Raw genomic sequence first — 14311 nt, forward strand, 5'->3', positions numbered from 1 at the left:
CTTTTTAACCGACTTCAAAAAAGAGGACGTTCTCGATTTGGGTGTGTTTTCTATATACGTCCCACTGCTGGGCACAGGCCTCCTCTCAGAACAAGAGGGCTTGGGCCATAGTTCCCACGCGTTCCCAGTGCGGATTGGGAACTTCACACACACCATTGAATTGCTTCGCAGATTTGTGCAGGTTTCCTCACGATGTTTTCCTTCACCGCAAAGCTGCTTGTATGTTTGTTACGCGATAACTCCGGCAAAATTGTGGGCCGAATTTCAAAATTATTTTTTAGTTCTAAACTTCTCTTTGACAGTTCAAGATGAGAGGGCTGAAAGTTGGAGTGATTACTAGTAATGAGGCGACAAACAATTGACATTTACCAATCCAACTATTCCTCACGGGTATGTATTATACGGATAAACGAAAGACCGAATTTCACAAGACCTATGGACGGAAGGCCGAATATTAAAACGTCGAATGGATATATGACCGAAAGTTTGAAACCCCGAAAGTACATTTGACCGGCAGCCTAAAACCCGAAGACTACAATCCCGAAGATCAAAATACCTACACTCGGAAGGTCGAAAACTCATAATGCCGAACAGTCATAATCACTACAAGTAATATAATCGACAATCAATATATCGAAAATCAAAATACCGAACGCCGGTATTATGATTTATCGGTCTTATAATACATACCCATTCCTCACAGGGGCCACGTGTTCTTCCTTGGCCTGCTAAACCCTTTACTAATGTAATAAACAGGTAGGTACTCAAACTTTATTTTTTTATCTACTCGCATCTTTGTGGCGTAAATAATACACAGGCCACTTAGCCTGTTGCTAGAAAGAGCGATTCTTAGACAACAGCGGTACGCTATAGTGATAGGGTTACAGGCATTATTTGGGCTCTTAAGCTGTTACAATGTAAATAAATAGGTATTCACCTGAAAGGGTAATCTCAAACATAAAAATAAAAACCTGGTCTCGGAGGATAAGTATAAAATCTTTTTCACATAATCACAACGTCAAAGGAAAAGGATAATCAGAGCTCAGACTCGACTAATAGGACATCCTGTCCACTCATTAGCGCAAAGAATCTAGAAATATCCCTTTATCTCCGATTCAACAAATTTTATCGTTAAAATTTTCCGTTTCATTTGAAAGTACGATAGAATAAAGTGTTAAATTTGTTCTGAACATTGATACAAATCGTCCCATGCGACGAAAAAGGTTGTATGATAATAAATGACCAAATTGATTTTATTGTTTTGTTTTATTAAGCTATTCTCCAGCTTCATTTCTGTATATAAATTATTTCTCAAATCCAAGTACTTTTTGAGATTTCAACCCCTAAAAAAGTTCCATGTGATATGAGCTCGACGTAGAAAGTTATACATCTCGATAGAACTTTACACGCCGGTCGCCTCGCCCCGCGGAGTGGCGCGTGCGGGGTTCTATCGTCAGTCGTCACCGGTCTTCGCGGGAGATGACTCGTTTTATTACTTTATGTTATTTTGGCACGTTTTCTTTGGTGTGGGTTTCTTTATAATTTTATGTTAATTTTGTGGGGCATGAATTTAACTCCTAATAAAACGAATCGTCGCTCGAGACGACTTATAAACTTGGCACTAGACCAACGAATCAACGAAGTACAAGTGAAATTAATGATTTAATTACAAATGGTCCAACAGAGGATAGTCATCATGGTTCAGAAAGACGTAATTAGCTATTTCTTCTATTTAAAAATAATAGTGAGTGTGTTTTTATGTTTTTACGGTTTAAGTGCTTCTGCCGTTAGATTCCGGAGTAAAAGGTAGCATATTACCTCTTAGAACTTTATTTATAGTAAATCAATATAAATTGGAAAAAAATATTCGTAACGTATTATGATCTTAGCAATAAAAGTTTTATATAGATTTCACGATCAGAAAAAGTTTTAATAAGCACGATGTATATAGTTATGTACCATTAATCGATGGAAACTAGATAGAATTTCAGAGTTGTAAGAGCACTTGTAACCATTTACGCCGGAACAGACACGCGTTGTCGAGTTCACTTGTGCATATGTCACCTTCTTCTACGGAACTCATTTAAGTTAACACCGTTTACGTCTCAAATTTTATTTTCTATTTATTTTTATGGAATAAAATATCATACATACATACATATACGTGACGCTTTATTCCCTGTATGGTAGGCAGAGACAATAGAGCGCCATACGCTTCTATTCTGACATAGTTCTCTCGCTTCATCCACATTCATCACTCCTCATACATGCTCGACGCTTTCGGGTACTTCTAACCTATATAGCCTCTCTTCAATATGCCGCCGATCTGGTCGGTGTACGTTTTACGAGGATAATATAATAAACTAATGCCCCAGTCATATCTTCTGCAAATGTAGAAACATCACACAGTACGGAATCATGTTTGTATGTATGTAAACTCTTTATTGCACATAAAAATAAAAATACAAATACACAGAGAGGAGAAAAAAGGCGAGCTATTGATCTAGAGCGTGATGCGATGTAAAATCTAGGTAAAGAAAGTAGTGTCGCCGTTCAACCCGTCACTTTCTGTAGGCACATCGCCAATATTGGAACCATCGCCTACAAAGGAACTGACGCCTATAAATGAAATTTCTGATACCGAAACGGTTACTCTAACTCTAATTATGTCGCAAGTATCGTCTCGAACGCAGGCTCGATGACTTCCAGCCACCTGAACAAGCCGGGTTCCAAAAAGGCTTATAGTACCGTAGACCGCATACATACGCTGCGGCAAGTCATACAGAATACCGAAGAGTATAACTTGTCACTATGTCTAGCGTTTGTGGATTACGAGAAAGCCTTTAATTCGGTCGAAACGTGAGCGGTGCTTGAGTTTCTCCAGCGATACCGTTGACTATTGGTATATCGAAGTGTTAAAGTGTTTGTATAACAACGCCACTATGTTGGTCCGAGTACAGGAACAGAATTCGAATGCGATTCCTTTGAAAACAGGCGTAAGATACGTAGATGTCATATCTCTGAAACTGTTTACTGCCGCTTTTGAAGACGCCTTCAAGCTTCTGGAATGGAAAGGACTAGGCATCTCACCGGCGAACACATCACTCACCTTCGGTTTGCCGACGATATCGTGGTTATGGCAAAGTCGATGGAAGAACTCAGTACGCTACTCGAAAACCTCAATCGAGTGTCAAGAACAGGTGTCTACTCCTATTTTGGTTGAGAATTCGGTTCTTGAAGTTGTAGACGCATATGTATACATAGGAAAAACCATCAAATTAGGTAAGTTCAACTTCGAGGATTGACCAATCGTCGAATCCAACACAGATGGGCACCGTTTGGAAAACTCAGCAATGTCTTTTCGTTCAAAATTCCTCAGTGCCTTAAGACGAAAGTCTTTTTAAACCAATGTGTGTTGCCAGTGATGACAATACATATGGATCGGAGACGTGGTGCTTCACTATAGCCCTTATAAATAGGCTCAGAGTTGCTCAGCGAGCTATGGAGAGAGCTATGCTCGGGATTTCTCTACGAGATTGAATTAGAAATGAGGAGATATGTAGAAGAACAAGGGTCACCATTATCGACATAGCCAAACAAATTAGCTCGTTGAAGTCGTGGCAATAGGCAGGCCATTTATAGGATGGAGAACGTATGGCTGTTGGGGCCGAAAAGTTCCAACGAGATGGAAGGATGACCTAGTTAAAGCGGCGGGTTCGCGGTGGATGCAACTAGAGGGCTATGGGGGAGGCCTATGTCCAAGAGTGGACATCCTGCGGATGTGATGATCACGATGATGATGAAATACATTACTTTTAAAACTTTTTATATAATTTTCATGTGCGATCATAATAAACAAGCACAAGGAACAAGTGTCATATTGTGAGTACCTAATGGGCAATGTCGTTTGTAATAAGCATTAATTATTATTTATTTCGTCATTGCGAATAATCACGTACAGTCGAGTTCATAAACATGTGAGCAAATATTTGATAAAAAATATCTGAACATGACTATTGCTAACGGCGTAGAAGATAGATAGATAGATAGTCACATGTTGTTGAAAAAATTATCAAAATATCCGAGGAATAAAGTTTCATATGCCTATAGACCTCGGTTCACAAAGTCAAACTCCGACAAAGATAGTTCTATATTCTCTTAACACCGAATTTTTGGCTGTGCGTTCCCACGAAAACAATTACATATTACTTTAAGACCCAGAATTCCTTGAAAGCCTTAACATTTAAAAAAGATTGCTACTAAAAAGTAATCCTGACAACTCTAGTAAAAACTATACTTAATTGCATTGACGAATTCCTATTACTTACAAAGCTATAATCAAATTAAACTAAGCGAAAATTCAAATGCCCCTAGTGAAAAGTAACAATTTTGCAGAAGTGACTTTATTCGTCGGATGGGACGAAATGAATCTTAATTTAGCTGAAATTTATTGTCATTTTAGACTATGGTTATAACACTTCATGTTTGTGTTCTCTACATGACTTATTAAACAATTTACTGAAATATCTACCTACGTGAAAAAAAAACAAAAGAATATTAGGTAGCCAATAATTGCGTTTCAGGTTACACGCATATAAAAAACATCTATCTTTTACGCACGCGATGACTTAATGGTTTGTGTCTATAATGATAAAAACTAGCACGCTCATCCATCAATAACTTATTTGTTATTTTTTTTTATTATAAATAGGTGACATTGTAAGAATTAATATTTTCCGCTGTGCTCTTCTCCACAAAACAAACTTTTGATTAAGTGCTAATAAATAAGCCCATTACAGAACTGAGTTGAATGAGAATTTATTTCCCTCTGTTTATAAATTGAATCTTCTTGCACTAAAAGCAACATTTGATTTGAGAAAATACTGTCCTGGATATCCAAGGTCGTTGGGGTCCGTCGGATTCGCAGTAAATCAGAGTATTATAAAGCCCCTCCCTTTTCTTTGCTAAAACGGAATCATGGAAAATATTCTTTTTGATGCTGGCTAACTGAATCATAAAAAGTACCTACTCGTCAACTTTTTCTGGGTACTTTCGTTGCTTTTTTCTACGAAATTTAAATACAATTTCTGTTTGCTTTTGAAATCCTTCGCCTATGTACCTACAAGTCAAATTTACTGTAACGCTCTTAAATCGTACGGCAAACGAAAAAAACCTTTTTGCGTTTATACTAGTCGCAAGGTTTATTTTCTTAACCTTTTCTACTTTTACCGATACAGGGTCACAAAGAACGCTATAACACGCAGGCACGGTTGGCCCGACCCTTTACTTAAATCGTCTGGCTCGACTATACTTACTTTTTATTTCGTATAGCAATGGTTCGATCGTACGTGACGACTTGCGTTTGATGTGTCAACGGGGCCTAATAGCTTCTACAAGAAGATTTTATGGCTAGATTTCCTTCGAAGAAATATGAGGGTGCAATGTCACAATGAAAGTTTGAGTAGTGCTGACTTTAGTTTAGTAGGATTGTAGGACTCGTTTGTATTGTGAACGTCTATTGCGTAAACAGAAACGAAAGAAAAGCTGTGTTTTTCTAACTACACATTAATATTTGTCTGGGGTACGTTTTACGGCGACTTTTATAACTTATAATGCAAAAAGAAGAATCTGTCTTATGAAAACCAGTTCACAATAGACTAGCTAGCTACATATTAGTAATCTGTGCAATAGACTTCCACGTGTATTACATGTCACAAGCTGTTGTGAAACAAGTTCTTATACCTATCTGTTTTGTGTTTTTACCGTTAGCAGAATTGCTAAGAATCCAAAATAGTTACTAGGAAAATACGTTTAATAACTGACAATTTCAATTACCTGTCACTGTCAGTCAGTTCTCAATGTCAGTCTGTCTGTCAGTCATGTCAGTTTTTCAGTTTATCGTATCGTACGTACGATTGCGTTTGCAGATGTGTCGTCAATCTCGACATTAATTAATAATCCAAAATCCAATTAAATAAAAACGATAATTATAAACATGGTTTAATCCTAAACATCATCTTATCTCACTGTTTAAAATATCAAACCGCTTAATTACTTAATAGCAAATACAGCGGCATTTCAAAATGGCTTACGTTGCCGTGCTTATGTACATTGCGGCTATGTGTCTTCATTTTGTGGAGCTTTTGAACAACGGACTGGCTCTAACACCTCCCATGGGATGGATGTCTTGGGGATACTACATGTGCGGCGTCGAATGCGAAACGGTTCCCGAAAAATGCCTCAAGTAAGTACCTGCCGGCGTTTTATTGTTTACAAACATATATTGGTTACGCGTTCGATTACAGTGATGGTAATACACTGGTAATAAAATAAATGTTCTGTAGTATATTACCTATACAGTCAAAAATGTTCTTATGAACAGTATGTTGCAGCATTGAGCTGTACTTAACCATAATATGTTTTATAAAGAAAAAAAAAACATATAATAATGATTATGACTACGTAAATGCACTGGTTATATAGTTTTATTTTGCTTACGGTAATTTTAAAGTGTATGCACCTAATTTTCTTTTTCTATCAAACTTAAAAACATTTTGAATCAAGCCTATTGGATATTTGATTGCTCTGATAAGAATTTAAGAAGAAATTGAACTTTATTTTTGCGCTTATTAGGAATGTTTCAGATTGTGCATTATTCAGTTAATGCCCATTTAACTTGGTAATTAGTTAGTGTACAACACACAAGGCTTGCCAATGTGTTGAAATGAAAACATACTTTGTTTTAGTGAAATATTGTACTGTAATCATTCATTCATAAATCAATTCACAGATGAACAATGATCTGTACCCATCAACTATAAACTGTTTTGTTATAAATAATAATAATAATAGTGATAAACAGGAACACAGCAAAGTTTACAACACATTAAATATACTTATTCAGTGGTAGTATGGTCTAGTGCCCACCCCAGGATGTTGGGCCACCGATTCAAAATTCTATAATACTGATATCTTCACACAAAAATCCAGGCCAGGTCCCCCCTGAAAAATAACCCTAGATACGCCTCTGGTGGTAGATAAGAAAGAAAAGAACAATAAAAAATATTTAAGTCTCAGTAGTGCTTGAATTTTAAAGCTGCTTGTGCATGAATTTCAATTCTGAAGTGGCAGTGGGCGGGGCACATTTCTCGCAGGACTGATAGCCGATGGGGCCAGCAGGTTCTCGAATGGCGTCCACGGACCGGGACACGAGCTGTTGGTAGGCCTCCAACAAGATGGAGATGGAGATTGCGGGATCGCGATGGATGCGAAAAGCACAAGACCAGTCTGAGTGGAGAGCCTTGGGTGAGGCCTATATCCAGCAGTGGACTTCTTTCGGCTGACATGATGATGATGATGATGAGTGCTTGAAAGAGTAAATGGGGTTGAGGATTTCAAATATACCCAGACTGGGTCTTCAGTCAAAAAGGTCATAAATGAAAAATGAGGTTAGGAAATGAAAAAGGCTTATCATCAAAATTTTTAATTGAAAATGTATTCATGCTTTTGATGCCATAAACTTTGAACATTCATTTGTATGGAAACAATAATCAATTATGATTCAAATATCTCGAAAAAGATATGTACTGGAGTAAAATTTGCTTAATTATCTACTTACTAAAATATTCCTAATTACTTTTAAAACATAGTGTGTGTATTTCTGGTGTACAATAAAGAGTCACTGTATTGTATTGTACACTTTCCATTGTAGGGCACATCCCTCTCTTCTAGCCCTCCATTCTTGGAGGGCTTAGGCCATAGTTCCCACATGGGCCCAGTAAGGATTGGGGACTTCACACACACTGTAATATAGTGACTTAAACTTGGCATGTCAAACTTAAAAAACTTAACTTCGTGTTTGGGAAATTTTTAGAGTACATTTAATAATATCTCAATTAATGTACAAGAGTAAGAAAAAAATACTAAAATTACAGCATAATGTGTTGTTAAATACATATTAAAGTACAGTAATTAAAATTTCAGTACTAAAGTAATTACAGTTACACAAAACTTTAAATTGGTTTGATGTAATGTTGTTGAAATTTGATAGCAGTAAGATTGTTAACAATTTTTTTTATTTTTTCACCAGTGAACAGCTAATCTTGTCTGTGGCTGATAAATTCTACCGCGAAGGTTACCAGGAGGCAGGGTTTGAGTACATCATCATCGATGACTGCTGGTCAGAACGGTACCGGGGTAAAGATGGACGGCTCAAGCCTGACAGGAAGAGGTTCCCGAGAGGCATGAAGTTCCTTGCTGATTATGTGAGTTGATACTTAATATACACCATGAGTGAGAGACAATTACATGCATTGAGAGACCATTGAGTTTCTTGCCGGATTCTTCTCAATGGAGGTTTTTCTGTACTGGTAGTTTTTTTTGACAGTGCTTGTCATAGCTTAAATTGATAAAAGATATTTTGACTTTCACATGATTTTCTTGATTTCCGTTAACCGTTAAAGTAGGTACCATTTCGCCAAACCAAACCTTTGTTCAACTGAAATCAGTCTGGTAGTTTCACCATGTCTGTCTATCGGTCGATCTATCCGAGGCTTTGCTCAGAAACTATCAGTGCTAGAAAACTGTATGCCGACAAGATGGTAAAGAAAAAAAAATTTTTTTAAGTACATTTATTTGTAGATCCACGCCCGCGGCTTAAAATTCGGCATGTATACGAATGTCGGCAAAGACACGTGTATGCGCTATCCAGGGTCGCGAGGGCACTTCAGCACGGACGCGAAAGCCTTTGCGGAGTGGGGGGTGGACTACCTGAAGGTTGATGGCTGCTTCGTGGAGAACACATATCTTGACACAGGTGATATGACCAGGCGCACTTTGCCTAAGTTACGCGACTGAAGTTCCGCTGTTCAATTTATGATTACCTAGTATAGATGGTACCACCAGAACTGAGGTCACGCACACAAGACCAGGTAATGTAATGACAGCGGGATTTTAACATTCACTCATTCATTTAGTTCATTCTCCTTTTATGCAATCAGTTCTTCATGTAGCTGTGTGAGTAATCATGCATTTCAACTTTCGTGACACTATCTAAAGTTTGATTATCTTGTGACGTATTCCGCATGCTCGGAAATCGCGCGGCAGAATGTATGTATGTATGTATGTAAGTATGTATCGATTACCCTGGCATATTATTCCATCTTCCCAGCCTATATACGTCCCACGCTGGGCACAGGCCTCCTCTCAGAACAAGAGGGCTTGGGCCATAGTTCCCACGCGGGCCCAGTGCGGATTGGGAACTTCGCACGCACCATTGAATTGCTTCGCAGGTTTGTGCAGGTTTCCTCACGATGTTTTCCTTCACCGCAAAGCTCGTGGTAAATTTCAAATGTAATTCCGCAAATGAATTTCGAAAAACTCAGAGGTGCGAGCCGGGGTTTGAACCCACGACCCTCTGTTTGAGAGGCGATAGGTCAAACCACTGGGCTTTATTATTCCATAGTCGATAGTTATTTGTTTATAGTAAATTACCGAAATTACGCGACTGATTACGAGTATGTTGTGACGTATTCCGTTAGCTGCGTAATAACGTGGCAGAAATTTGGCGCGATTACGCCCGGAATGCTGTATCTTAGTTGATAGTTCATTTATTTGTAGTATTTTTTATAATTTCAGCGTACATTAAATTGGGCCACCATCTAAACAAGACAGGACGACCCATGGTGTTTTCATGCAGCTGGCCGTACTACAAGAAATTCATACATCATACAAATGTATGTAACAATCTTTTTATGAAAATGAAATCGTAAAATTGCACCGATTTTAAATAAATTTATAAGAATAAGAATTATTTATTCGCAATTCGCAAATAAAAATATACAAATTTATGAGGAACATATCATAAATCGTCGTCGCCGTGGTGGCCGAGTGGTTTGACCTATGGCCTCTCAAGTAGAGGATCGTGGGTTCAAACCCCGGCTCGCACCTCTGAGTTTTTCGAAATTCATGTGCGGAACATTTGAAATTTACCACAAGCTTTACGGTGAAGGAAAACATCGTGAGGAAACCTGCACAAACCTGCGAAGCAATTCAATAATAATAATAGTAATTTATTCAGAGAAAATGCGGTACAATTTAAAAAATACAATCTTTTGATAAAATCTACGTAACACGTGTGCCTGAACTAAGGTTAAGATAAGGTTAAGACAGATAAGGACAAACGAATTTTAGCGGCATTTTAACTAAAATAGGTTTGATTGTCGTTTATGAATAAGGGGGTAAGTGTGTGCAATAAAGATTATTATTATTATTATTATTACATGACATCTTGAGTGACTTCAACTCTGGTGGCATTATAACAGGAAGTTAATATATTTCAGGCTGACTTGGAACAAGTGGCCCACTACTGCAACCTGTGGCGCAACTATCACGACGTCGTGACCCACTGGCCCGCCATAGTGGGCATCATGTCGTACTTCAGGGATCAAAACAACGTGATCCGACAGTTCCACAAACCGGGCCAGTGGAATGATCCGGATATGGTATGTATTGTCATCATTTCCTCCCTGTATTATGAACGTGTGACTTCCATAAGAACCGATATTTTAAGGGCTGAAATAAGCCCTAATGAACGTAAGTTAGTATTTCTTGTTTAAAAAAAACATATTTTTTTCATACAAATTAATTCGGCAATGTATCGGTGACAAAGCTAACAACTGACACTAACATTTGCTGCCTCTGAAACGACAAAAAGATAAATTTTTGCATTACATTGCTGCTTGAAAAATTAAAAATTGTAACTCCATTAGTAAAGGTAATTGTTATATTTTTTCGATAAAAACGGTTCTCATAGTTAAAGCTATCGTTAATAAAAATGTAAATTGAAAATACAAACTGAAATATAGATGCACAGAAAAAAACAGAAAATAAGACCATCACTGGGAATCGAACCAGGTCCTCGGTAATCCGTACCGCGTGCTATACCGCTACACCACTGATGGTCAACGGTACCGACACGAATTTCCCTATGCACCTCATATCTCAGCTTGTGTTTCTTACTTAGTCACTGAAGCAGCGACGCTAGCGACATCTATGCCGTAAGCCCTCAAACTTTTTCGGCATTCCTTTGGAACTAACCGCTCACCCGGACAAGAGATATCGTTTCTAAGCAATCAAATTAAGATTGTTTTTTTGGATCTTTTGTATTTTTTATTTCAATTCCAAATTTTTACTTTTACGGTCATTCAAAAAACCAATCTTAATAAAAATGTATGTTCTTATGGATGTCACACGTTGTAGGTACCTATAGATGCTACTAATATTTTGTTAGTATTTGGGTCAGACCGAATATTGCGAACTATACATATAGAACTTAAAACCTAAAATTGCTAAAATTTTGTGATTGAATTGTGATGTTGTGTGTGTGTGTGTGTGTGTGTATAGACGATTGTCATTCGGCAAGATGTGAATTTTACAATTCTGCCCTCCTAAGCGAAAATGCGGTATCTCAAAGAAAACTGTCATTTTGTAGCTTTTAAGACAATCTGTATCACAAGGTATAAATAACTCGTGTTTTTTTGAGATACCGCCCGGAGAAAAAGTTCTTTTTTTTTACGAAAAAATTAAAACTAGAATTGATTTTGTCAAACATGCAAAAGCATGGTTAACTTTTTGGGCCATTTTTTTTTTAATAATTTACACAAATGTTTTGTTTGCCTAATCATTCTGTAATCAAGTCCTTACGAATCTAACCCAAAAAAATGCAGCGTTCCGTCTCTGTAAGGTTACCCACAGCCTTTTTTTCAGCTAATTTTAGGCACCAACTCTCTCACAGAGAGCCAGAGCCGCGTCCAAGTGGCTGTATACGCCATGTGGTCTGCGCCTCTGCTCCTCAGCTGTAATATGAATCGCATTAAGCCGTTCGAGAAACGGCTTCTACAGAACATGGATCTAATCGCTATAGGACAGGACGCCTTGGAATGTATGCGACACCTTATATGGTATGTTTATTTTTAATCAGGTTGTACAATACGTTATTTCAACGAAACAAGATTTGAAAAAAAAAACCTATTTTCCCGAACAAACAAACTAATAAACAGGAACTTTCGCATTTATAATAGTAGTTTATAGGGTTTACATAAATACCTGACTCATCATCCCAGCCTATATACGTCCCACTGCTGGCACAGGCCTCCTCTCAGAACAAGAGGGCTTGGCCGTAGTTCCCACGCGGCCCAGTGCGGATTGGGAACTTCGCACGAACCATTGAATCGCTTCGCAGCTTGTGCAGGTTCCTCACGATGTTTTCCTTCACCGCAAAGCTCGTGGTAAATTTCAATGTATTCCGCACATGAATTTCGAAAAACTCAGAGGTGCGAGCCGGGTTCGAACCCAGGGCCCCCTGCTGAGAGAGCGATAGGTCAAACCACTAGGCACACGGCTCCTAATACCTGACTCACGCTTCTCTTACTCTCCGGTTCGCCTAACAAAAAGTAATAACTAATTATTAAAAAATTCCAGTTGGATGACGCCTTGACACTATGGTGAAGCGCCGCCTACCGGCCAAAGTCACACAAGTATCACACCTTCTCTTTCGCTCTCGTGAACGTAGGCGACTATGATGCGTTCGCCTCTTTCTCGCCTCCCGTGTTGCTGCTGACTCGACTGACATTTACACTGTCGTCATGGTAAGATTTTAACCTTTCGGACCGTTCTATGTTTTCCCAAAACATCCGTTACCGTCACTACCTTTTCTTAAATAATTCGTTTCCCGATATAAGTCCGCCTTTCTTTATACAAGTATCTCTAAGTTTGTCAATTGTATTTTATTTATTTCTTTTGTACAATAAAACTTAACAACATACATTACATACATACCTACACACATACTACATAAGTGTATCCCAAAATGTGCTTCTCCCAAAGATAAGTTTGGCTTGATATTCGTTCCCCAAATATACCTAATCCCGAAATGACCGTTCCCGTTACATCGTTTCTTAAATAGTTCGTTTTCCAGAATGTGCTTTCCCCAAAAGAGTTGTCTTGATATCTGTTTCCCAAAACATCCGTTCCGTCACTATTATTATACATTTCTAATGTATTAAAAGTATGAGAACCGGGTGTTTCTACTGATGCGATGAGCAACGGGTCTTTCGGGCATACGGGTGTCATGAGAGGCGGATCTTTTGGCGAACGGATGCTATGATATCCGGGTGTTTTGACATACTGATGTGTGCTGTGTGCACTTTGCATGTTCTATTGTTTTGATTACGAGTATGTTATTACTTATTATGGGATCTATTGTTATGCATTTTTGTCTAGTACCCATTATGATTTCAAACACAATGTATATATGTTCTTTGATAAATAAATGAAAAAGAATGAAATTATGAGTAAAGAATTTTGGCCTACGGCAGTTAAAGAAATGGTTAATTTGGACGGGATGTTTGAGAAACTGACAGAACGGTTCGAAACCAATCAAATGACAATATTGCGTTATTAATTATAATTGAGCACTGATGGTGGTTTTAAATTATTCAGGACGTGTTTTCGGGTGTATACCTGAAAAATATAACAAAAGAAAAAACAGTTCTGGACGTCGATACCACCGGAAGGTAAGTACTTCATAAATAAATTAAGATACCGACCTAACTATAGACTATAAAAACTTCGTATATTATAGCAAACTGGCACGGGCAGGCCAAAACAGTTGAAAAATTTGAAAAAAATCATGATGGTGTATCAAATTTACAAGGAAATCTATAACGGCTAAGTTTGCTTGTGAATTATATTAGCAGCTTAGCTTAAGGTATAAAATATGCTTAAACTTGGAAGATTCCATACATAACACAAGATCCTTAGAAAATTAGTACTTGATTTTTCCGTAATGGCCACGGAACCCTATCTTGGGCGTGTCTGACACGCTCTTGGCTGTTTTTTTTTTCTTTTCTCATACTGCGGTCGAGCTTTGCAAGTAACTAGTTATGCGAGGGGTTTTTTTTTTATTAATTTGTTAATTTTTTGTTTGTTTCAGATGTGTTTTGTACACGTTATATCCTTTATGAAAGGTTTACAATGAACCCGTGACGTACTTAAATCTGATCTCCAGGCATCTCGCTCAAAGCCTAGTTCCTGTTGCGTTAGGTCGCCTTCTATACGAGATTCCTCTTGACTTTGTTTTTATTTTGTAAGTTTCATGTTTTTTATGCTTTTCTTTATGGTATATGCTGTATAGATATATTATTTTTGTTTAAATGCGATTTTACGTTTTGTTTAACTAAGAAGACGATGAATGTGGTGACGAATTACTGAACTACATATTTATGTTATAAATATATCTGAATATGTATTT

General features: G+C 37.8%; 2 protein-coding genes across 2 annotated transcripts in view; both read left to right on the forward strand.

Moving 5' to 3' along the window:
- Positions 1-14311, forward strand: part of SP2353 (EGF like, fibronectin type III and laminin G domains protein pikachurin) — a 218509-nt gene that overhangs the window by 105198 nt on the left and 99000 nt on the right.
- Positions 5893-11932, forward strand: LOC141440374 (alpha-N-acetylgalactosaminidase-like). Its single transcript, XM_074104880.1, has 6 exons — positions 5893-6244; positions 8090-8264; positions 8641-8815; positions 9637-9734; positions 10341-10502; positions 11795-11932. The coding sequence occupies exons 1-6, from the start codon at positions 6084-6086 to the stop codon at positions 11864-11866; spliced, it is 843 nt and encodes a 280-aa protein (XP_073960981.1). The 5' UTR covers positions 5893-6083; the 3' UTR covers positions 11867-11932.

This window comes from Choristoneura fumiferana, chromosome 22, assembly GCF_025370935.1.
Source record: "Choristoneura fumiferana chromosome 22, NRCan_CFum_1, whole genome shotgun sequence".
In the NCBI taxonomy this organism is placed as follows: Eukaryota; Metazoa; Arthropoda; class Insecta; order Lepidoptera; family Tortricidae; genus Choristoneura; species Choristoneura fumiferana.

Coding starts and splice junctions, on each gene's coding strand:
- LOC141440374 (XM_074104880.1), top strand. CDS start 6,084: ATGGCTTACGTTGCCGTGCTTATGTACATTGCGGCTATGTGTCTTCAT. Junction 9,735..10,340: donor AATTCATACATCATACAAAT/GTATGTAACAAT, acceptor AATATATTTCAG/GCTGACTTGGAACAAGTGGC. Junction 10,503..11,794: donor AGTGGAATGATCCGGATATG/GTATGTATTGTC, acceptor ACTCTCTCACAG/AGAGCCAGAGCCGCGTCCAA.